This window comes from Esox lucius, chromosome 21 (genome assembly GCF_011004845.1).
Source record: "Esox lucius isolate fEsoLuc1 chromosome 21, fEsoLuc1.pri, whole genome shotgun sequence".
In the NCBI taxonomy this organism is placed as follows: Eukaryota; Metazoa; Chordata; class Actinopteri; order Esociformes; family Esocidae; genus Esox; species Esox lucius.
The window spans coordinates 15,191,990-15,217,532 of NC_047589.1; the positions used below are offsets into that span (position 1 = coordinate 15,191,990).

At 45.6% G+C, this 25,543-nt stretch overlaps 1 protein-coding gene across 6 annotated transcripts in view; it reads right to left on the reverse strand.

Moving 5' to 3' along the window:
• Positions 1-25,543, reverse strand: part of LOC105019433 (partitioning defective 3 homolog) — a 333,861-nt gene that overhangs the window by 229,349 nt on the left and 78,969 nt on the right. For all 6 annotated transcript variants that reach the window (XM_029116272.2, XM_029116267.2, XM_029116271.2 and 3 more), the window contains exon 3: positions 2,624-2,813. In XM_029116272.2, coding sequence (XP_028972105.2) covers positions 2,624-2,813 — 190 coding nt within the window. The remainder of the gene's footprint in view (positions 1-2,623; positions 2,814-25,543) is intronic.

Consider the following 25,543-nt stretch of genomic DNA (forward strand, 5'->3'; position numbering starts at 1 on the left):
TATGTTAGCTATATTTATCATGCAATAAACAGCATTAGCCTATCAATAAGCAACGCCTTACCCCACATCATGGATTATCTTTAGGTTAATGTTGATTTGATATATATTTCTTAATAATATACCATAGCTGCAAAGCATTTGCCTCAGTATCACTTTTAATTAAATTGTATAAATACGGTTTATGGTACTCGAAGTGGATGCAAGTAAGAACAAGACCAATGTAACTCTGAAGTAAAAAATAAGAAATGTCATTAAGATTCCAAGCTAGATTTTATGACATTTTGCTATATTTTAATTTTTTCCACAGCAAGATTGTACTTTCATCCTAAGCAAGTGAAATAGACCTCCATCCATATAATTACCAGCCAAATTACATTCATTATTGCAATTTACATCTCATCTCCAAGCCAATTATTAACAGTCTGACCTCCGCGGCTTGCTTCGGCTTGGGAATCTAAAATAAGCTGCCGAGGTGGGAGAGCAAAGAGGGAAAAAACAATCAATATGATTCTGATGATTATTTTAGATATCCATAACTCCATGCTTCATAGCACAGCTGTGTGAGTCTGCCTGCCCAACACCGCTCATCTGATGTCTGATGGGTGTTATCGCCACCGGTAATTTGTGGCTTCGCACCTCTTAGGGGATATATTTGCATTTGTCAATCCTTCTGTCTGTACAGCCCATCACACACAAGCCCAACTATACCCACACAAAAAAATCACTTCCATCTGCAAACCATTCTATCGTAAAGAATTTGCACATTTCAATGTTATCAATACACACATGCAAAGCACCTTCTGCACCATATAGCCATGCTGCCCCAACAGGCCAACCAGAGCAGGATCTGGCCAGCTGCCGCACTGAACCTCTGGACAACCCTGCAAACTGGAGGCCACGCACTGCATGCTGGTGTACCTGACCCACACTGACAAATATCCAAGCCAGCAGCCGACACGTGACTACACTTAAAAAACTGTTTGGTCATTAAGCTGATCCTCTAATGCAGATCGACTTGGAGTTGAGCGTCTTCCTCAAAGGCACAAACACATTTTTCAGCCTGCTGTGCCCGGGAATTGAACCGGCTACCTTTCGGTTGGGCAGGTAAGAAAACACTGTGTTATTATCATTTCACACCAACCTTTCACAGACTAAGGTTTTGGGAATTTGTGCCGGCCGATGGTGAGACTGCCTGTCTCACAGCAGACGCCACGTTGCTGACAAGATAGTCATGTCAACGCAGAAGTCAGTAACAACTGCAAAATATTCCACGACAGTTAGCTCAGGGTTTCAAATACCAAACGTTTTGTGGCACCCAGGGTATCAGAGTGCTAGATCATACTTTTTTGCTACATCCTGATACGTCGTCTAAAAAGGAAGAGGGAGGATTTCTCAAATCTGGCCGCAACTTATACAGGAGTGGGAGACAGAGGTCAGCACCCTCCAGATAAGCCCGTTTCCCATCTAGCCTGAGGCCAGTCCAGTTCTGGCCTAGCTTCATCAGTCTGATACCAAGGAGTATTTTCCATGCTGTGGGAAGAGTATGCGCACACGCAAACAGAAACACAAATGACAAACAATCCGTAGAGTCTAATTGTAGTGTGCTGTAGATCACCTAGAGTTCCCAATAGAACCCAGGACAGAGGAGGAAGGGGGCAGCCTTAGCCGGGAAACAACTTCGCAATCGAAGGCAAACTGTAATTTAGTCTTGGAGCCTTGATTTGGAGTTGGTGAGGCAATCTCATTAAAATGTGAGTGACAGGCAGGGCCGGGAGGAAGAAGCAGACTTTAGTACTATACATCCCAGGGAGACAGCACAGTGGAAGCAACCACCAGATCACACCGCCGGTTCTAAAGAACGGCCCTGTAAACGGGGACACCGGTCTCAGAGTTATGGACGGGGTCTAAGTCTGCTTGAGGTCCGTTTGTCTTTGAATAAAAGAATGAGGGTGGATGGATTGATGGATGGATGAAAGGATGGAAGCAGACAGAGCATGTATTTCCCAAGATATCTTTTCATATGTTCACTGCACTAGTCTCTGTTGCAATTTCCATAAATCTTCGTAGGTGTAATAAATAAGACGCAGTGACTAAGATGAATTCCTACATCAAACTCAAGTACAGCATACTGTTCATTGGTCCATTGATAATGTTGAGGGACTGGGTGTCCTCTAAAGGCCAAAGCAGGTGTGTGTGTGTGTGTGGACTCCCTGGTTGAGCTGTCAGTGTCAAAGCTGCAGACCCATTCCCCTGCATGCTACCGCCTGCCTGTGTTGCTCACCAAGGTCACTCCCTGGACACAACTAACGCAGTCTCAACAAACTGGGGGGGGGTGAAACATTTACAAACAGGTCAAAAGACACTTGACATCTTTATGAATGGAGTTATACATCGATTTCCTGAAGGGTTTACGGCAGCTTTTGGAGTGACACTTTTAAGAGTTGGAGAGCGACGTACATACGCGTTGTTAACCTGACAGTCTTCACCTCTGTAGTAGTTGGACTACTTTTATCCAGCTGCGTTTTCCCTTAATATCTGTGATTCACCAGAGCACTTACCTGCGCAGTGACATACTGTGACTTAAGTCAGGGGCACTTAGGCACTTTAAAAGTGCGCCACTTACTGGTTCGCAGGGCGGTGGGAGTGACTTCTATTTCGCCGGGCGCCTGGTAAGGCTGGAAGGCGGACACGTTGCCACTGTTGAGTTCTATGATGGGGACAGCGAAGGGGTCGGGGCTCTGGGTGCCCGTAGAGCTGGCACTGGTGCCGTCACCACCGTGGTGAGGATCCTGCTCCTCAAACACCGCCACCAGCTGGGGAGAGACGTGGACCAGTTAACCACAGGAAAAGAGAGCTGAAGAGACGTTTTAACAGGAAGAGGGGGAGACGCGGACCAGTTAAACACAGGAAAAGAGAGCTGAAGAGACGTTTTAACAGGAAGAGGGGGAGAGAGGAACCAATGCAAAGCTCCAGCCAAACAGCTATCCAAACGAGCATGTAAATATGTGCGGAATTTAATGCTATCGACTAATACCAATGCTATGGCTTTGGTTTTAGTCAAGTGTGCCAGGTAAAATGCACCAATCAGAGGAAGGTCAGATTTCTCCTTGGTTGAGAGTCTCATCTGTCAGTCAGTCAATCCAATGCAAAGACATACCCCTGGTTTCCATAGTATCCCAATAAACAGTATTCATAACATAATCCATCCATGTTCTCTTACCACACACACACACACACACACACACACACACACTTCCACCTGCAGTACTGCCAGGTGACTGGTCGCCATTGAGTTAGCGGCTGTCCAATCTCCGTAAAGGTTCTGTGTTGCCATGTTTCCCTGGTTCCTGGGCAGACCGGCAGAGCATCAAGAGCTTCTCATCTACATCCCATAATTACTGGATCTTCACACAGAGACCATCGCCACGGTGACCATGCCAACACAGCACGCCCGCTACAACAAGGCTCGCCACTCACAAACATGGCTTATGCTGAGAGGGAATAGATTATCACTCATTGCTCTCTGTTTGTCCCTTGTTTCTCCTGTCTCTGTCACACAGTCAGAGAAGTACACACACACACACACAAACATCACACACCCACACATGTCACACACACACACAACACACACAGATTTGGCTTTAGGGATAAGAAAGGAAAGCTGGCATGGTCAGAGATGCCTGACTTCCTGCCAGTCAGCGCTGGTCTGTTGGAGCTAGAGAGAACCGAAGAGGGAGAGACAGAAGTGAGAGGAGCGATGAAAAGAGGAGCGAGGGACAGGAGAAAATAAAGAGGAGTAGAGAATGAGGACAGGACACAAATAAAAAGAGGGAAGAGGGCAGAAGGAGATTTGAAATGAGAGAAAGAAAAGGGAGGACAGAGAAAAGGTTCCCCTGCCAACAGTGTTTTCTACGGGATGTGTGAAGCTGCTGTTCTTCCAGAACTACAGCTAATCAAACAACTGTTACAAGAAGATTAGCCACCCCACTCCCACCTATTATACTTAGCATAGACTCTGAGGGCTGTAGCTAAGAGCTCATGTCAATCCTTCTGCCATAAAACAATGGCATCTACACTAGACCAATGAACAATCTCTCCTCGCTTTAGCCAAGAAATATGTATTTTCTATAGTGCAAGCATGTGAAAAGCTTTAACAAAGTAAGCTTGAGAGGCAGTCAAATCACAACAGCCTTTGTAAATGCTAGGGTATGCCCATGCTCCATTTACAAACAGCTATGGCATTTTTGCATGCACTTATTTTCAAAACCTGCTTGCAAGATAATCTACATACAAACAAGTTCTGCACCTCATTGAAATTGATTAGTTCCAGAGTGTGAGATACAGTATTCTTGTATGTGTGTGTGTGTGTATTGTTTTCCTGTTCTCTATGTGGAATTAAAGCAGATTCCGTACATTCCCAAAGCCTCAGTGTTGCCAGACACGCCGACCACCACAGAACCCCTTCACAACTGGGTTCACACTAATGTTATTGAGGCGTCGCTCAGTTCACTGGAATTGCTTTTCCTCTCAGATGCAGAAATTACACCCAAAGAGTTATGCAGGCTTATTGTACATTCATACATTTGCTGTACACACACACACACACACACACACACACACACACAGAGGGGGGGCACCATGTTACAAAATGAAAATCCTCTTTATATTAAAATCAGACACGTTGAAGTGGAATTCATGTGACATTCCGTTTATTGCCATGCTTCAGGATGCAACATTAAGGCAGCACACAGTTTGCTTTTTGTGTTCAAAATGCACATATTAAACAAGCTAACAACAGAGTATCGGTAAGTACACGCTCCCGAGCGATTTTCTTTTCTTAGCCATTTGAAGAGCTAGCTGGGTTATTCCGCCTTGATCTTACAAACGCTATGCAGTGGGATTGATACGATTCAAAACCACTTACAGAAGGAGCAAAAGGGGACAGGCCTTATAAGGCCCTCTCTTCCATATAGCCTAACATACTTTCCTTTCTTAGGACCAGTTGGAGACTTACAAACCCAATCCGCTGGAGTGGAAAGAATCAAATGACAAAGTAATCAAACCACCTCTATGCTGTATCTGGGCCCGAGCAATTAGCAGTAGTCTTGAAAACAGCCTGCCAGCTGGCCATTCCGAGGCATTTGGAGGGAGCGGAGAGCGCATGTTGTGGGGCCTTCCTCCGCTAAACGTGATTCATTTTTAAATAGCCTCCCCCCCATCCGCTAATGAGGCACACTTAGCGGGACACTGCCTCCTCTCCTCCCACTCCAGAGCCCTCTCCCAGTCTCCGGCTCACGGCACGGCACACGCCAGCAACCCCCCCCCACCCCCCCCACCCCACCCCCACAAGTAAACACCACCACGCTCATAATCAAATGGACCAGCGTTTGTCAATCATTAAAAATGTATGCGCTCCAGTCAATTTAGATACATTTCACCCCAAATCCACGGGAGCCGTGGGAAAGGAGAGGACGGAAGGATGGAAGGAAAGAAAGAAAGGAGGAAGGAAGTAGGAAAGAAGTAAACTAAAAGAATGACAAAAGATGTCCAAATGCTGTTATCAGGCGCATTAAATCACATATTGGAGCTCGGTGTGTCTAAAAAGTATTTTCGAGAATCTCAAAAGTGCTGTAGGGACGCCAACGTGCGAGAAAAAGCTGAGAAATCGCAATCAGTATGCCCGGTCTATGAATGCATCAATCTTCTATCTCTCTCTCCCTCTCTGTCTCCTAGTATCAGTATAAGAAACTAGCTGGGGAGAGGACAGAGCAATGTCTTTCTTGTCAACCACCCATGTCTCAGAGTGCGACCGACAAAATCCGTCTCCCCATCTGACAATACGATCAAGCCCTTTGGAGCTGGGCAGATTTCACAATGCAACTCCCTGGCCTTCAAAACAAGTTCAGAAAGTTTAATAAAGCATCATAAAAGCATTCAGGGGTGCCAGAGGTTCGCTAAGTGTGAAAAGGTGTCCCCGCTCCATGACCGTTCCTAGAGCAGGGAAGTGTCTTGACTGAAAGTGAGGTCAGAAAGCTTCTTAGGCGCAGAGCCGCGTGTGCAGCCTCACCCGGGTGTTATGAAAGAGACCAGGGAAATTGAGCTTCCGTCTCCTTTGAAATAATTAATGCCTACGTTTTCTGCAGAGAGCCACATCAATGGAGCTGTAAGCCCCAGAGTCTGTCTCACCAACAACCTCACCCTCTCCCCCACTCTACATCTGCCCCTCACCTGCTATCTCAACAGGGCCTCAGACGCTCAGAGGAGGCACAGAGAGTACAGGGAGAGATAAAACGTAGGGGGAGATAGTAAAAGAGATGGAGAGAGAACGGGAAAGAGAAATAGACAAGGCAGAGAGAGCGAGAGGAGAGATTGAGAATGGGAGAGAGGGTGACTTTCATGTTCTTCCCCTTTGATCTCAGGAAGGGTGGGGGGGTAGCTGTATTTGAGCAGAGAGATGGTTTGAAAACTGGCTACACTTTCCTCCTGTTAAGCACCCAGCAATGCGACACTCCAAACATCCCTGTGATGTAGCCAGAGTCTGGGCATATAGACGGGCACCTGCAGAAACCAGCCAGACGTATTCTCTGTGTCTGGATACTGACTGACAGAATGAAACAATGGCCCTGTCGCCACTACAGGTGTGTAATGACAACAATAAAAAGGCCCGACACACACACACACACACACAATACCAGTGCATAAATGCCCCAACAGGAACTAGACTACTGGACTAATATCAGTTCCATCCGTGTGGTAATTCTCCTTTAATTGTCACCACAATGGGAAGGACAGCAAACAGGATAAAGGAGAGTTAAATGTAGCCTCCACCTCCAATTCCACAGCAGAACTAAAAGAGGACTATCAGGGTTTTGGCCTGCTTTAAAGATTTAGTAAAACCGAAAAGAAATACCCATTGCTCACAGGCAAGATAACTCTTTTCTTTTTTTTTACCTTACCAAAACCAAATGTCAATTGAAGGGTGACTAATGATATATGATTGTGGCATGGCAAAATTGTGCAATCATAAACTTTTTTTTTTCTTCCTCTCACTCTCTCCCTCACATTTAGTTCACCTACCCTCAGCCTAGACTTGAGGCAGTGAATTAGACACACTCGTAGCCAGAGAAATATCTAATTGCCTTGGCAAACGGGCAGTCAAACTTTCCGGCTGTCCCCATTAGATTTTAGGGACAAATTGATCCAGTTGGTATTTAATTGAAGTGAATCCCTGTTCCGTCTAAAGCCTGTTTTCTACACTGCTCTGGGCCAAAACAACTCTGTAGAGACAAACCTCTCAAGTCACACACCCACACACCCACATACACACATTAAACACATCATTTAAATCCATATCTGTGGTGTTTATGGATATGGGAACCACCTTCTCCTAATGCCTCTGGTTGCCAGAAGAGGAATGGACAGCATCGTATTTAATCAGGAGAAGACAGTAACTAAATAGGTTCAGCATTTAGGCCTATAGGAGACAATCATTTCTAGATGCTAATTAGAAACAGATTTTCAAGCAAATATTCTGGAAAATTGGCATTTTGCCAAGTGTTTGGAGTGATGACTTGGTATGCTTCAGGCGGACCTCTTCCAAACAAAAATCTAAAGTTTGATAAATCCATCGCAAGTTTTCTTACAAAGCATGTTGAGTTTAAAAGTAAAATATCCGAGATGTGGTCTAGAAACCTGTGCTTTCAAATACAGCGTGCATATCCAAGCATCAATCATGATGTCACCAGAATAACACCTCCAAACATCTTGAAAAGGAGCATCAAGTTTATACCACCCGGTCAAAATCATCCTAGCTTATCTGTACCCGGCTAAACAGTATGTTGTCCAAAAACATTCCGCCATGCGGAGCAAACAATAATAAAATGTTACATCCTGTTTCCATACATTTTTATTATGTTTTCTATTATATATATATACACATACAGACACACACACACACACACATACATACATACATACACACACATACATACATACATATACACACACACACACACACACACACACACACACACACACACACACACACACACACACACACACACACACACACACACACACACACACACACACACACACACACACACACACACACACACACACACACACACACACACACACACACACACACACACACACACATACATACATACATACATACATACATACATACATACATACATACAGTGGGGAGAACAAGTATTTGATACACTGCTGACTTTGCAGGGTTTCCTAGCATGTAAAGCATGTAGAGGTCTGTCATTTTTATCATAGGTACACTTCAACTGTGAAAGACGGAATCTAAAACAAAAATTAAGAAAATCACATTCTATGATTTTTAAATAATTAATTTGCATTTTATAGCATGACATCATTACAGACCTGTTAGTTTTTCTTTAAGAAGCCATTCCATTCTCCACTCATTACCTGTTTTAACTGCACCTGTTTGAACTCGTTACCTGTATAAAAGACACCTGTCCACACACTCAATAAAACAGACTCCAACCTATCCACAATGGCCAAGACCAGAGAGCTGTGTAAGGACATCAGGGATAAAATTGTAGACCTGCACAAGGCTGGGATGGGCTACAAGACAAGAGGCAAGCAGCTTGGTGAGAAGGCAACAACTGTTGGTGCAATTATTAGAAAATGGAAGAAGTTCAAGATGATGGTCAATCTCCCTTGGTCTGGGGCTCCATGCAAGATCTCACCTCGTTGGGCATCAATGATCATGAAGGTGAGGGATCAGCCCAGAACTGATCTGGGACGATCCTGGTCAATGACCTGGTCAATGACCTGAAGAGTCTCAAAGAAAACCATTAGTAACACACTACGCCGTCATGGATCAAAATCCTGCAGCGCACGCAAGGTCCCCCTGCTCAAGCCAGCGCATGTCCAGGCCCATCTGAAGTTTGCCAATGACCATCTGGATGATCCAGAGGAGGAATGGGAGAAGGTCATGTGGTCTGATGAGACAAAAATAGAGCTTTTTGGTCTAAACTCCACTCGCCGTGTTTGGAGGAAGAAGAAGGATGAGTACAACCCCAAGAACACCATCCCAGCCGTGAAGCATGGAGGTGGAAACATCATTCTTTGGGGATGCTTTTCTGCAAAGGAGACAGGACGACTGCACCGTATTGAGGGGAGGATGGATGGGGCCATGTATCGCGAGATCTTGGCCAACAACCTCCTTCCCTCAGTAAGAGCATTGAAGATGGGTCGTGGCTGGCTCTTCCAGCATGACAACGACCCAAAACACACAGCCAGGGCAACTAAGGAGTGGCTCCGTAAGAAGCATCTCAAGGTCCTGGAGTGGCCTAGCCAGTCTCCAGACCTGAACCCAATAGAAAATCTTTGGAGGGAGCTGAAAGTCTGTATTGCCGATCGACAGCCCCGAAATCTGAAGGGTCTGGAGAAGGTCTGTATGGAGGAGTGGGCCAAAATCCCTGCTGCAGTGTGTGCAAACCTGTTCAAGAACTACAGAAAATGTATGATCTCTGTAATTGCAAACAAAGGTTTCTGTAACAAATATTAAGTTCTGCTTTTCTGATGTATCAAATACTTATGTCATGCAATAAAATGCAAATTAATTACTTAAAAACCATACAGTGTGATTTTCTGGATTTTTTTTTAGATTCCGTCAGTAGTACCTATGATAAAAATTACTGTATACTGTACTTGCATTAAAATGAATAAATCATTTTATAATTCGGGTGAATACTGTTATTTGGCTGGCTTGTTCCACTAACATTTGATTACTTTTTCAACACAATAATCTCTTCCAAGAAAGGATTCTTTTCAAAAACTTTTTCAGATAGGAAATTACAATCTTCTTGGGAATAAAGACCTGACACTTCAAACATTGATTCAGTTTTGTATTTATATTCTCTTTGAAAGAACAATCGAACCAAAGAGGGCAAAAGTTGAGAGAAAACATCAAACAGTTTATTTAAAGACTTTATCCAATATCCAACTGTTGCGTGTCAGGCACTAACTAGGACAACAGGATCTGGTAACTAAATTTACATTTAAGTAATTCAGCAGACTCTTATCCACAGTGACTTACAGTAGTGAGTGCATACATATTTTATACATTTTCACTCCCTCCCATGGGGATCAAACCCATGGCACGCTCTACCGACTGAGCTACACAGGTCCCTGTTTAGTTTCTGGCAGCAGCTAAGAGAACAGGATCCAGTAACTGAACGAAGCTGTATCCGTCGTAACACAAGGTTTCTTCTTGTCTGTTTTGAAGTGGCTATTGCATTGTGTCCAGCAAATAGCCCACGGTGTCCTGTTACTGCCCGACTTTGAGGGCTTCCAGAGAGAACCGCTCAAAAGTGGTGCACTAAACAGTTAACAAACTGCCCTGCTTGTAAGCTTTGACAGATTAACCACGTCTCCAACACCTGGGAGGAACTCTGTACCTCTAGCCCCATCCAAGTGGACTACGTCCCAAATGACAACCTACTGCCTCAGGAAAACTGCATTGATCAACATGGAAACCTATCAACATGCCCCGTCAATGAACTTCTGCTCCTTTTCTTCTTTCTTTTCTGGTTAGCCACTAGTCAAAAGGTCCTGGAGTAGGGAATGTTTTTGGATAATTAAATCCCTCAGTCAAGCGTCTTGTTTTTAGGCAGAATTGCATTTGGATACACTTCTTTTTCCATCCAAACGCCTGTATTTCTGACCGAGGCCAAGAGGGCGGATTACAATTGAATTTAAACACACTGGAAATGAACACAAGGCATTTCATCCATATTCAAGGGTCTACAACAAATCAGGGTTGAGTATTCCACCTGCTGGGTTACCACAGGCAATCGATTTGATGGCCCAAAGAAATCCATAGGGCTGCTGTGGGAATTTCTGGACCAATCGGAGTGCGGTGTCTTCAGAGAACATTTTACGTGCCGCTCATGGGTAATAACCTGACGCCAGTGGCTCGACCACAGCACAATGCGACAGGTTAGTAGAGGTCAGGCTTCTATTGAGTAGAAAGAATTCTTAAAACACTCAGTCTCCAAGTCTCTCTCTGTGTCAGTCAGTCCCTCCCTCCCTCCCCTCTACCTACTTCTTCCCAACAATCCCCATTTAAACATCCAAATTATTAGCAACGACAGTTTCACTAGGAAATAGTAATTGTCTTAGGGATTTCTTTGTACTTTCTTTTTACTGCTGACGAAATACAGGTATGGTTGCTTTGGCAATAGTGGGAACTGTCCGTTAATGCCGACAAAGCGTGTGAGTGGAGAGTTTACAGACACGTGGTCTACCCGAAGAGAGCATCAGAGGATCTTAAAAGGCACCGTGTCTGTCCCAGGATGAGTGCAGTGGCCACACAGAGGTTTCATGAATGTTTCATCCTGGGAAGTGTGTGGGAGGAGAGAATGGCGTGGGCCTCCAATGTTTCAGCCTTGTTTAACTGGAAGATGGGACCTGAGTCAACAGTGGCACTGGTCTGCATGGTATGAACATACCGAGGGCATGCAACACTCTTTGCTCACTTTGTCCCTTAAAGAGTGTTTCTCTTACTCTGCCTCTATTTGTCTCGCTGCATGTGTCTCCCTGTCTCATTGGTCTCTCCCCCTGTGTCTTCCAGTCTGTCTTTTTCGCTCCCTCTGTCTTTCCGCCTCTCCCTGTCACTATTTTTGGCAACAACTCCTGTATCGTATGTATTTAATAGAAAATACTTCAAACAGAAACGAAATTCAAAGAACCCTTTTAATGGTTCTTCAAAGGTTTAAATAACCTTTTATGGATGATATCTGAAGGGGAAGGTATTTCAAATGTTTCTTTGAGGAACACTTAAGCCGTTCTATTAACACGTTTCCTTGAAGAATGTATAGGGGTTCCCCCGCAGTTTCAACGTGAAGGATTCTCAAAACCTTTTCTTGCAGATGGCCAGACTCTGCAGACTGAGTTTGTACATTGTCATTTACTTTCTCCTCAGTATTCTGTCTGTTTAGAGACAAATAGCATTGAAGTGGACTTTCAGTAAAAGTGAAAACAAGAGTCTCTTCTCTCACTCCCCCATTCGGTTTTAATGCAGTCTTTCTCTGTCTCTCTGTTTCTCACTCAGTCTGTCTCCTTTCTCACAGTCTGTCTTACTCTATGTCTTCCGCTGTTTATCTCTCTGTAACACTCAACATGGTACTCCCCGTATACATTTTATTTTTAAATTACTTTCAGAGCTAAATGCAAGAAAATGTCAAAGCCAGTGTCCAGCAAAACAGATTTTTAAGGCAATAGTCCTTGGCCTCACACCATCCATTCCTTTATCAATGTGTCCACCCATCCATCCATCAAAAAGTCGTGCTAGGCCAGTGAACAAGCGAATGAGCCCATCATGTTTCTCCTCATAGGTATAATGGGATGCATGAACCCAACGAGACGCTTCCCTCCTGCAGTGCAAAGTCGCCCAAAACGAGTGGAACCCCATTCCCTTGGCCCTTCCTGAAGCCCTGTGACAGTAGCTGCCTTCCACTCATTGGAGGCTTCCGCCTGTCAGCGTGCCCTCGGTCATCACATACCACGCTGTGAATATTTCATTACTTCTTCCATCTATTATTTCCAGGGTGCCGGTGCCGGCCGGCGTGGTCATTCTCCTGCCTGCCTACGTAAGTTAACTCGGGGGCAGAAAGCGGAAGAGAACAAAGTGCTTAGTGATGGGGTTTTTTCCCCTCTTTTTCCTCATTAACATCATCAAATATGCAGACAATAGAATAGGAAGGCTGGCTGCACTCCGGCTGCTGATACAGGCGCTCTAAATTCCAATATAAACTGTGTTCAGAGCCAAATGGATGCTTCAATTGCGTTTTGCTAATTATCCACATCCAGTTGTGCACCAGATTTAAACACAGACCTCTGGACTCTTTGGACCAGGGAGTCCACTAGGTCCAGCTGAGAGAGCGAGGACCTGTGCCAAGGCTGATAACATAAACAGAGGGTGTTGGGTTCGGTTTAACCAAGGACAATAAATACAATTGGTTCCCCCAATATGTAACACTGCATGAGCAATCAGGATTGGTGATCAAAATAAGTGGTGTTAAAAAAAAAACTCAAACAAGCACACTCCAGTTTAGAGTGCTTAGGTCCTTTTCTTCCAAAAACATTAAGTCATCATTCTTTTCTGATCATCATCCTGTCTGAAGTTCTCGGAGAAAGCCGCATCCAAGCAGGTAGTTTCACTGCTGGAAGGGGGAAAAGGGGGTGGGGGAGCAAATGAGGCTTTGAGTGAGAAAATATACGGAGCAAGCAAGGTTGAACCAGATTAGAGGCTCATCCTTTTCAAATCCACTTGGCCAAGTTATGGTCCTTCCCTTTGATGTTTCTCCTGAGTAGCACTGCTCTCTGGAAGTGTGTGTGTGTGTGTGTGTGTGTGTGTGTGTGTGTGTACTGCTCTCCTGAGGGAAATTAATTCACACGTATTAGGATCTGCCGTGTGTAACGTTAGCTAGGCTACATACCTACACACTGCTGACAAAATGGAAATTCTAAAAAGCCCCTTTGCCTTCTATATTAAATGCATTAAACCGCTGGTCATCGGTATGATTTCAATCCCATTCAGCTGTGAAATAAATAAGACTTTCAGGCGATGTTAAGCTAAACCTTTGCTGCATTGAAGAACAGTGAAAAGAGAGAAAAGCAGAAAGGGGGAAAGGTATAGGAATTGAGAAAGAGGGAGAGAGAAAGACAAAGAATAGGAGTCTGGGGAAAAAGAGAGAATGTGAGAAAAAGAGGATGTTGAATAAAAAGCAATTAACCAAAACCTTTAACCAAAGGTTGTATGCATTCATATACAATGGTTTGTACAGATTGGCAGTGCATTCTGAGATATAGGACTTACCTGCCCTACCGCCTCAACAGTTCAGGAAACTAAATGGCCACTCAGGCCACTGGACATTTCAACAACATTGAAAACTGGGGGTGCTTTTTATTCCTCATAGTACTCTCTATTCCCTTTATGGCTTTGTTCTCCACAGGGATTTCAATTCCTCTTAGTACTCTCTGTTCCCTATATGGCTTTATGTTCCACACAGGGCATTCTATTCCTCTTAGTACTCTCTATTCCCTATATGGCTTTATATTCCACACAGGCCATTCTATTCCTCTTAGTACTCTCTATTCCCTATATGGCTTTATGTTCTCCACAGGGCTTTCGATTCCTCTTAGTACTCTCCATTACCCATGTGACTTTTGTTCCCCACAGGGCTTTCTATTCCTCATAGTACTCTCTATGCGCCATATGGCTCCCTGTTTCCCATGGGGCTTCATATTGCTCATAGTACTCTCTATTCCCCAAAGGGCTTTCCATTGCTCTTAGTACTCTCCAATCCCCATAAGCTCTATTCCCCAAAAGGGCTTTCTACTCCCTGTAGAGCCGGTTGTGTAGAAGTCAAATGTAAATGTTCAGTATAAATCCCTCTACTTAGAATAATAGGACCTGGCTACCCTACCTGCCTTACTGCATTGCTCATGTTATTGACTCCTCCCACAGCAAACGTGGTTCTAAAATTGTATCCCAGCCATGCAAGCGTTTGAATAGAAAGCACTCATAGTGAGTGCAAGTGCCAGCTAATCTATTGTTTCTGATATCTAACCTATAGTTTATGATATTCTCTATTGATCTCCATCGGGTGCTCTCCATTTCTCTTCTCGTCTAAATATAGTTCAGAAATCACCTTGAGGTGTCATTCCCATCAGAACAGCCTTTAGAGAAACAAATCAATTGAATTAGCCTGTCGGTACCTGCTAAACTCATACACTCCTCTGCCCAACAACCTGCCTGTTTCCCCATCCCACACATACACCAATTTAATCATGCATTTTTCACAGACCTGCTTCGCATGCAAACGGCGGCGAACGCGTCTATCTGCAGTTAGTTTGCGTGCATGCACGTGCACGCACGCACGCACGCACAATCCTCCATTGCCTGACATTATTAATCCTTCCTGCCTTCACAACGTGCACATTCAAAATACCCATATCACACCAGAAGAGTGTACTGGTCACAGGCTCATTGGGCATTTCATTGGCTGTGCGTAGAGCCAGAGGAAGGTCATAAAGGCTGGGTCCAGGGACCTCTCTGTCTCAGCTACTGAGAAGAGGAAAGAAAAGGAAACACTTCAAACAATACCGGGTCTCCCGGGCGACTGTGCTATTGATTGGAGAGTGAGTGAGAGAGATGAAGTGATTGAGAGAGATGGAGTGATTGAGAGAGAGAGATAGAGTTGTTTGCCCTTGACATGGCCGTGGTTCATCCACTGTAAAAGCAGTGTTGGAGCGTCGGGGGGGGGGGGGGGCAAAACAGTCTGACAGGGGCTGTTTCCAGGACGATGGCACCTTTCAGAAGGCTGGCACCTTTTACATCCATCAGGGCAGTCTGGTTACCCTGCCCAGAGCATCCTAAGCTTGTGTTCCCAACGGGTCGCAGAAGGGATAAAGCCGGCCACATATCAGCCTACAGAGGGCTAGGTTTCTTCTGTTAGGTCCCCGCCAACACAGCAGACATGCCATGTAGCTTGCGATATGAAAATTGGAACACAGACATGCTGTAGGTCGAAATAGGGCTAAGCTGCCATTTTCAATCCACACAGCCCAGCCAGCAGGGTGCAGCCTATAACTTGCCCTGAAGACATGGCTGATGGATCAGAGTAATGGACTACTAGCCATAAGTATATTTCCATCAGTCCGTTTGGGGTGGGGCAAAGGTGTGTCCCCGTTTTGGGTGGTACCTTCCTTCAGGGAACTGGGGTTCTCGACATAATATTTAAAAGTCTAATGTCCATAAAGAACAGATGTGTTGGGGAGAACAGCAGTGCTCCAGCTCTGACAAACACAGGTGAAACAGCACAGTGGTTGCAGGGCAGGACTTTGTGAAATGCCTGGTTGGCCATTACTCCCTTTTTAAGTTTTGGACTGTGAGACGGTACAGTGGGGGTTCCGAGAGGCCTCTTTAACATCACCTGTGGTCCTAAAACATACATACACACACATCCTACACACACACACACACACACACAAAGACTGACACCCAAAGGCATGTCTATTTACCCACACTCCGAGTCCATACCTTCAGCTGTATAGCTACTAGTCTGGGCTACGGTCCACTCTGCCTCAGCGTTCAGTGGGGAATAAAAGTCAATGCCAGTCCACTCAGAGAAGTGGGAAAGGAGGCAACAGCAGTAAACACACAGCTCTGGCAGGCTATGCAAGTTCACACACACACACACACACACACACACACACAAACGTACACACATGCGTGTACGCACACGCTCACACGGGCACGCACACGCACGCACACGCACGCGCACGCACGCGCACACACGCGCACACACGCGCACACACGCGCACACACGCGCACACACGCGCACACACACACTCAGCCCTGGTCTGGCAGGGTGGACTGAGACACAGAGAGCCACAGGGGACACTGCTGTCATTATCTGCCATCTGCAGGCGTGAGTTGTCCTCACCGAAGGGGAGAGAGATTGAGGCTGGAGGAGGGAGGGAAGGATCGGGGGATATGAGATACAGGGAGGAATGTAGGATACAGACAGGAGGGAGGGACGGATGGATAAAGGATCAAATTCATACATTTCATTTCAAATACGGCCATCAGTTATGTCAATAGAATATAAGTTAAACTAAACTCGATATCATAAAACAAAAACCATAACAAAAACAAGAAAAAGTTAAGTATGCTGAGCTCCCGATTTTACTGCTCTGTAAAAAACAAGTTTTCTGTAATCTACATGTTTTTAAGACTATTGGTATCTTACAAAAATGTGGTCAAATGCTTAGGCTGAGGCCAGGCTCCATCTAATGTTAGCATGACTTCTAAATGTATCCTCCTAGCTGGACATCTAGTTAGCGCTAGCTAGCTGGTCAGACCAGCATCAACATGCTAACAGTCATGCCTCCCCTCTACTGACTGCTAGCTATGGAAGGCGTTATCCCCGATTTGCTCCCACTTTGTAAAAAAATGCTGAATTAAAGCAATAGAACTTTCAAACTAGCATTTAGCTTTGGATAAAACATAAAAGCAATGTATATGCCACAATGATTCCATACACTATCCAGTGTTGGTTTTCACAACTAGGAAATGGCAGAGGGGTTTTCACTTGCACCGTCTGCCACTGCATGTTTGTCTCAGATTGTCTCAGTGAACCTGATGCAAGAGAGGGAGGAAGACCTGTACCCAACATATTTCTGGAGTGGAAAGGTTATAAAACAATCATTCCACATACTGCAGATATTATGGACATCATCTTATATCACAATGGTTGAATTATCCACTACACTGTTACACTCACCTCTTTAAATCATGCTTTGTCTGCTGGTGCAGCTCCAGACCAATATAAAGTTCACAACAACTTTAGATTGTTATCTATCAAACATAGATATTCTTATTTTGTCAAAAGAATATGCCTATTCTGCACCAAAATAACAACTCTCCCTTGTCCCAAGAAGTTATGGAAAACAAGAAAAGGCCCGATTAAGCATTGCTTTGTGACGAAGCAGAGCGAAACCATGGGGCTAAAGTGTACATGATGGTCATTAGAGCTCTGACGGGCTTTCCAACAAAATGTACCAAAACGTAGCAAAGAAAAATGAACACAGGTAGTTCTCAGGACTGACACACACAAATCATCAGCAATAACAACTACACAGCATGTGAAGGTTTTCAGAAGTCTGATTTACTGTAATTTTTCTGGGTTGGGAAACCGATTATTTTTAGCGGCGGTTTGAGGGGAGCCAAGGGATGTGTTCATGGGAACTTTGCCTACAGCGTTGTTGGGGCGTGAAACAGCATGAAGACACACGAGCAGCTTTGCGCGGAAAAGTAGCTTTAAACCTGACAACACAGCAAAACAGCACCTTGCTAGGAGGACGAAGAGGAACAGGTGAGGTAGCGACTTAGTAACATGCTGTTTAGCCGTTTGTTGCTTCCGTCGTTTTTTTTGTTGCTCCGCTATCCTGACACGCTAGTAGTCAAACAGAAACACTTCAGCAGCTCAGGAGGCCCAACAAACGCCACGGGTGCAAGGGACCATGGGTTTCTAGACACACATTTACCCAAACTTTCCGTGAGTAGGGAAGGAGAACCCCTGTGTGACGGCAACCCTCGAGACCCACGGCTGCTTTCTAATCTAGCAGCCAGTGACATAAAAGTATGGCAGTGCTACTGCCAGAGGCTGAAAAAAACATGGGGAGTTTCAGACACACACAATCGTACACACACACTCATCACAAGTCCAAGTTGAACAACCGTCAAGCCTTGCGGACTGAAGTACGCGTCTGTTGGCCGGCCTTTGTGTCTTTTTACGGTGACATAGCTCAAAACCACATAACATGTTCTAGTCTAGCCTTCCGCAACAGAAAGGCACGTCACTGCATAGTTTGGTGCCCACATCTTAGAAGTTAGGATTCGTCTGAAATCGAAAAAACAAAAGACCAAGAAGGCCCAGATCGCATAGCTTTATTTATTTTTTGCCGTTTCCACTCAGTTTGAGGCAGTCTGGGACTGAATCTGGTGTTCTGTTCATGCACTGCTCATTTTCCTAGCACACTGCAAAATAAGTCTTAGACATGCAGCTTGTGCCCTCTAGTGAATCTCCTACACAAAATCCCTCTCAATGTCTCTCCCTCAACCCCTCTCAACCTGTGTCTACACCTCTAATGCTCTGTCTCTTTCCCCCTCCCTCTCCCTCACCCACTCCACCCTCACCCGCTCCACCCTCACCCGCTCCTCTCTCACCCGCTCCTCTCTCACCCGCTCCACCCTCACCCGCTCCACCCTCACCCGCTCCACCCTCACCCGCTCCACTCGCTCCGTCACCTTTTTGTTCCTTAGACTAATACGTGAAACACTGGTAAAATTCAGCAGGGCATGTGTTCAGCCAATCCAGTCACATAAGGTTGGAAAATGTGTAAATACATATTTGTAAAGGGTTCAGAGGGAGTGAAGAAGGACACATTAGCGTAGTTCTGTCCGGAGGGTCCGTAGGGACTGGGATTCTGACTGCACTCCCCTAACTTCAATTATTCATTATTGATTTACTGTTGTATCGACTTACTGAGCTCCTGCTTCGAAAATATGGGGCCTGGGGTGGCTGGTGACTGCTTGCTTTCTCCTGGCTCTGTATTTGTGATGTTTAAAAGTGAGAAAGAATAGGATGGAAGTCTATCAGAGGGAACATTTAACCTTCGGAAAGAGATACTGTACATATCTAATCAAGATTAAGTCCCTATTGACCATCAGAGTCATAAAAAATTAAAGCCTTTGAGCTCAGATCGTACGCTTCCAAAACAGCGAAACATTAACGGTAGTGACCAACTTTTAAGGCTCCGGCATGTTAGTGTGACCTTAGCGTGACCTTACAACCTTGGTAAGAGGTCATAGTGTTTGAGGGTGCTCATGTGACACAACCAATTAGAGGCAGCAGGGTTCCCACGACTAAGTCCTGGTAAAAAATAAAATAAAAAAGGAGGAATATTAGCGCGTTGTTTTTCTTTAAAAGTGAAACACCGCAGCTGTCAGATATGTATACGTAGGCTATGGGACTAATTGCTTGAGGATATGGGTAATTAATGTTTCAGGAGTGGGGAAGGGGCCCAGGTTCTCAGGGAGACTCTATTCTGGGTGCCTGCCATTGCTGTGCCCACGCTGACCTCAGCCAAACACAACACAAACCTCGGAAAAGAAAACAGGCATGCAAGCCCTCTCTTACATCAGCTGCATGAGAGAAAAACAAAGTGCGTCAACAAGAGACTGCCTTATCTTTCAATGTAATGTAGCAACATTTAGGAGAAAGAATAAAGAAACTGAACGCCTTCCCTCAGATGCCAAGACAGATTTAGACAGGGCCAAAGAGACACCTTGGACAACATCCATCCCCCCATGTTGCTTCAGGGAGCAAGGTGCAAGAAGCGGAAAGGACAGGCTGAGAGGCAGACAGGCTGAGAGGCAGACAGGCTGAGAGGCAGACAGGCTGAGAGGCAGACAGGCTGAGAGGCAGACAGGCTGAGAGGCAGACAGGCTGAGAGGCAGACAGGCTGAGAGGCAGACAGGCTGAGAGGCAGACAGACGAGTGCCTAGCCCACGGCGGAACAGGTTCGGGGAGGGCTGGGAGGGCTTGGCAGCGTGCAGCTCCACTACGCCTCCTAATCAGCACTAATTGGCAGTTGCGATGACAGGCTTGGGCCTGAGCCGACCACAGAGAGAGTTTACTGGCGTCTCCAGGGCAAGGTTCAACCTCAGTCGCCCGCAGTGGAGCTGCTCACAAAAACCTGTTCTCTCTCTTCCTGAGGAAAGGTGCGTGTGGGATGTGTCGTGGGCAAGTGCACGTGTTCATACCTGGATTCTAGAACGGTGATGTGGTAACGCGTTTGCACTGCCTCAGTTTCTCAGTCAACACAGTAAGTCAAACGTAAATTAATTACTATAACACATCATACTAAATGGTGAATTACAGGCCAGTTATAAAGTTAAAACCTCAAGGTGAGATTCCTTGACTTTGGCGATGCAGAGGAACTCAACTTGAAAAATAATAAATAAATATAAAACATCCTTTCCAGACTCAAATTGAAAAAAAGACAGAACAGGATATTCCCCTTCTTAGAAAATGCTCAAATCCACCAGACACTCCATAAGCATGATAAATAAAAAGCAGATGGAGGACACTGATGGAGAACACCTCAACAGAGTGTGGCGCTGTACCTACGTCCACGCTGTGAGGAGGACAGGAAATGGATTGCTCACACTTTCTTTCGTCGTCTCCGTCCTTGCCTCTTACTCACAGGACACCTGCAGACTGTCTCTCTTGCCGTAGCTGTCTTTGGGCGGCCTACTTCACGGCTCTGCCCTGTTCTCGGGGGACCAACCTCCGGAAACTCCATCTGAATGTTAATCTCAACTTTGTAGCACGACATGGCAGAGTTCAATGTATGAATATCAAGGCTTAATGAGGTTCTCCATTGAAGCCTTACAGTTCATTTCCCATGCTATTAAGCTGGCATGGGTTAGCAACCAGGGGTGTGTGAAACAAGAGAGAAAGAGAGACAATGAAAGAGGAAGTGAGGGAGAAACAGAAAGAGGGAGTTGGAGTGAGAGACAGACAGTGGTATAAATGTCAAAAAGTGGTAGATGAGTGAGAAAGAGAGGGGGCGGGAGAGAGGAGAGATGTGAGAAAGAAAGTAGAAAGATGACAGAGAGAGTGAAAGAGAGATTGATGGAGGGAATCAGAGAGATGAAGATAGAGATAAATATTTATATTTTCCACTTTGGCAATGTAAACAAATACTTCCCATGCCAATAAAGCCCAGCTGAAATTAGCTGAATGGGGAGGTAGAGAGAGGAGAGTCATCTCCCACGCGAACTGTCCATACCGGAGAGGCCTTCCTCTATGTTTTCCAAACAGAGCTAACCCGATTGACGCTAGGCCCTGCCAAGACCAGCGGGGGACTAAGGCGTGGGTATCCCTCATCCTACACAGCTGCAACCCCCACTCCAGTTCTCAATGGCTCTCGCTGGAAACTGGAGCGCGCCACGAGAGCCAAAATGGCAGCTCCTCCCAGCAGGTGGACAGCTGATCTGCGTTTTAAAAAGGCCTTGGCAGGCAGGGCGGCGTACTGGGGTTCTGGGTGGTGTGGTTGTAGTGTGTGTGTGTATGTGTGTGTGTGTGTGTGTGCGCGCGCAACACAGGCTCCTGAGAGACCTAATCTCCGTTAAAAGGCGTGTAGGATGTAAGCCTGCATTCTCAGGAAACATCATCTGAGGTTTTCTACATAGTTAAACACGAGCCCATTTTTTCCTGTGGACAGGTATGACAGTTTTAATTCAGAAATATCACATTGTCCATCCAGACACGCTCCGCAATGGCACCTGACTCACTATGTAGTACACTACTTTTGAACCGGGACTCATTAGGCTTCGATCAAAGAGTGCACTATAGGCATTAGTGTGTGATTTGGAACGCAGGGCAAAATATAACATGGATGTTGGAAATACAAGCTAAAGACAAATAAAGGTAACATGCACCAGTTTAAATTCCTAAAAATAAAAATAAATCTGTGAATGGCAATTAATTCATTATATCCCATGTGGATTTCAATACAAAAATGCCAGAAAATCAGTCCACTATTTACCTCGTGCAACGTGAGATCTCCTTCCCATAGAGATGATCAGGCTGTTGTTTGTGGCCCTTGAAATGTGTTCCCACTCGTCTTCAGTGGGACGTTGCTGGATATTGGCAGGAAAAACATTGACCCAGAGCAAGACAAACATGTTCAATGGATTATATGTCTGGTGTGTACGCAGGCCACGGAAGGACTGGGACATTCTCAGCTTCCAGGAATTGTGTACAGACATGGGGCCGTGCAGAATCATGCTGAAACATGATGGTGTGATGGCGCAGACACGGCAAAATGACACGGCAAAATGACACGGCAATGGGCCTCACAAACCCCTCGTGATATTTCTGTGCATTCAAATTGCAGACGATGAAATGCAGTCGTGGTTTGTTGTCCGCAGCCTGCCCATACATCACCCCACCCCCCCCGTCCGGCCCCCGGTTCACACGGTGGTCATCGGCAAACCACTCACAGCGTCACACCCGACGCTTTCCGCCATCTTCCCAGCACAGCGGAGCCCGGGATCCGTTCGCGATAAGACACTGAAACTGAACACGTGCCCTCTGAAGTCGGTAATGACGCCGAACTGCAGTAAAAACCCTGTTGAGGGAGGAGGTCAAGGAAGAGGAGAAAGGAGAAAGCGAACGGGGGGAGGAGGAGGGTGAGTACTAAGAAGAAGAGGAGTATGAAGAGGATCAGGTCTTTGTATCATGCGGTATAACTTGATTAAAATGACTTTGAAAGTGATGTCACTGTGCCCACCTCTGGTCTAGATACTGAGCTAACAGCCCCCGTTTTAACTCTGCACGTCCATGTGACATGTACCCAACCTGGTGAGGGGGTGAGTGTGTCAGCGAGTGTCTCAAGACAACCTACCAGCTGTCACCTCCACTGACACGGAGCCAAACCAGAAAGCCCAGGAAACCCAGTAAGAGTAGCTGCTGCTTTTGCCACAGCCAACGGGGATCCTAATTAAACCCAAACCTCCCCCTCTTGAAAGAGAACATGCAGACCAGAAGCTTTGCCTCTCGCCCCTTGGACAGAGAACATACAGACCAGAAGCTCTGCCTCCCACCCCTGGACAGAGAACACAAAGACCAGAAGTCTTGCCACTCCCCCCTGGAAAGAGAACATCCAGACCAGAAGCCATGACCTCCCCCTCAGGACAGAAAACAACCAGACTAGAAGCCATGCCTCTCCCCTAACACATCTTTACATTCCCCTCTCTGGAACAGTGGTTTGAACCCCATATCCCCCATCATGGTGCTATTTAGGGAAATACCATCCACACACCTTACACTCTCACCACTAAGCACTCCAAAATTCATTAGACCCATTGTTTTTGTATATAAATCAACCACTGTCTAAATAACGGTGCAACAAAAGTTCAAAAACCATTTAAATGACAACAGCAAGAGGAGTAGGTGCAATTTCTCCATGAATTCATGTTTTATTCATGAACATGTTCTAAATCAATCGTGTGCAGCAGTCTGTGTAACTATCCAAACCATTTCCTTAACACTAGGGTTAAGTAAGACCTGGACTCATTTGGTGTTGGTGGGGGGAAGTTCCCCTCTACAGAGGATTGAGAGGAGGCACCATTAAGAACAAGTAATGGACAGCGTTTTGACAGAACACTCCTAAACACTTGTGTTGGTTTGCATGTCCATGCACCCACCTAATGGACAACATTACCCAGACCCACCCTAAACAAGCCTTGACAAGGCACACCGGGACACACCCAATTTATGGGCCACATGCGCCGAACTAATGCCGCTTTCTCCCGTTTCTCTCCTATTAGCAGTCTCTCGAACCAATTAACACCTAAGCAGCCATTCAAGTCTGATTCACAATGTGTGTTTGCAATTAAAGGGAGGAAACGTCGGCAGGAAGAGTTTTGAGGGCCCAGTCACCATGTCCCACGGCTAATCAAACCCAATCAATGGGAATCAAGAAGGGTAGGAGCATTGGAGGCAAATATATACGAGCTAAAAATGGTCTGCAAGGGATTGTCATCGAACCCTGAGGTCCTCTTTAGAGGACTTTTTCACTTATTAGGGAGGATATAGCGGCAAATCTCTCTGTTAGTTTGATCGATGACGGAAAAACCTTGGTAACTGGCGTCCCGATTTTTTAACAAGGGCTTAGTTGTGGATGTTCGCTTTATGTCCATCCTGTTCGGTCGTTAGCTTGTGTTTTGGTGTTTAAGGGTCCCATGGGGAACGGTAAAGCGGAGGCAGTGACTAAAGCTTCGCTCGGATTCGCCATCGCCCCGCCTAGATGGTCGGCCTGTGAGGCCGGCGCCAGCGGTTTGGCCCGGGTCCCTGGTCGGTCGGCGGTTCCCACAGTTGCCACATACAGCGCGGAGGCGTTTGGCGTGCGCCACGGCACTCATTAAGAAAACTATAAAGCCAACCGCCACTGTTAAGCAGCAAACCGCCGACGCAGATCTAAAATATCGTTGCAGGGGGAACTTTCGGATTGTTTCCGGAACAGCACGATTCCTCTCACAACGAAGCTTTTGAAGAGCAGGTTCTCGAATTCGTCGCACATGTGCAACAAAGGCTAGTCAACAGGAAGCGTTCTACCATACAGTACAGTTGAACGAAATTCCCAGACAAAGGTCCAACGGGATAACAGCCAGACCAGCTCTGTATACTAACAGCCCGTACTACCAGACCAGGGGGCGGGGGGGCCTGTAAACAGTAAGCAATGCCATGAGTAAGACTATAACCCACTGATACGATGGTCTTTACAATGGACTGACTGTTTGGATGGTCGTGGTAAGCAGAGACCAAGACAAACCAACCCATGTCTGAATTATTCACATCCTTCACATGATGAGGTCCAAACATAGTGCTTAACTATGTCCTGTTATGATGAGCAGTATTGATGAAGTAATTGATTGATTAATGCAGGGCCTAAATGACTGGTGAGCCATCCGGGGAGCTCATTACTTAGCGTGCATTATTTATATATCTTACCAGCAGTATTGAACCCAGCATCCCAGAAATTAGGCATCCAAGAAATGTATGTGAAATGTTTGCAAGCTGGCGAGGCCATGACAGTATCCGCTACTTTCATGAAAATGTTAGTAGCTACAAGTAAAGTATTAAAACTGTGGGTCATTTTCTTACCGTGTTTGATTCAAAACCGAATCATCTACTGGTTGACCTTGCAAATGTGATTTATTTGCTCGTCTTAATATGCTGATTTCCTCAGATACTACACGGCAAACTGGTTGTATCCAAGAGGATATAACAGGAGAATATCAAACACAGGCAGAGACCAGTGGCCTTGTTTTAGCTTTCAAGAGCAGTGTTTGTTGTGTACTGTGTCAGCTGGAAAGGCATCACACAGAGAGAACATTTACTCCATCAGCATC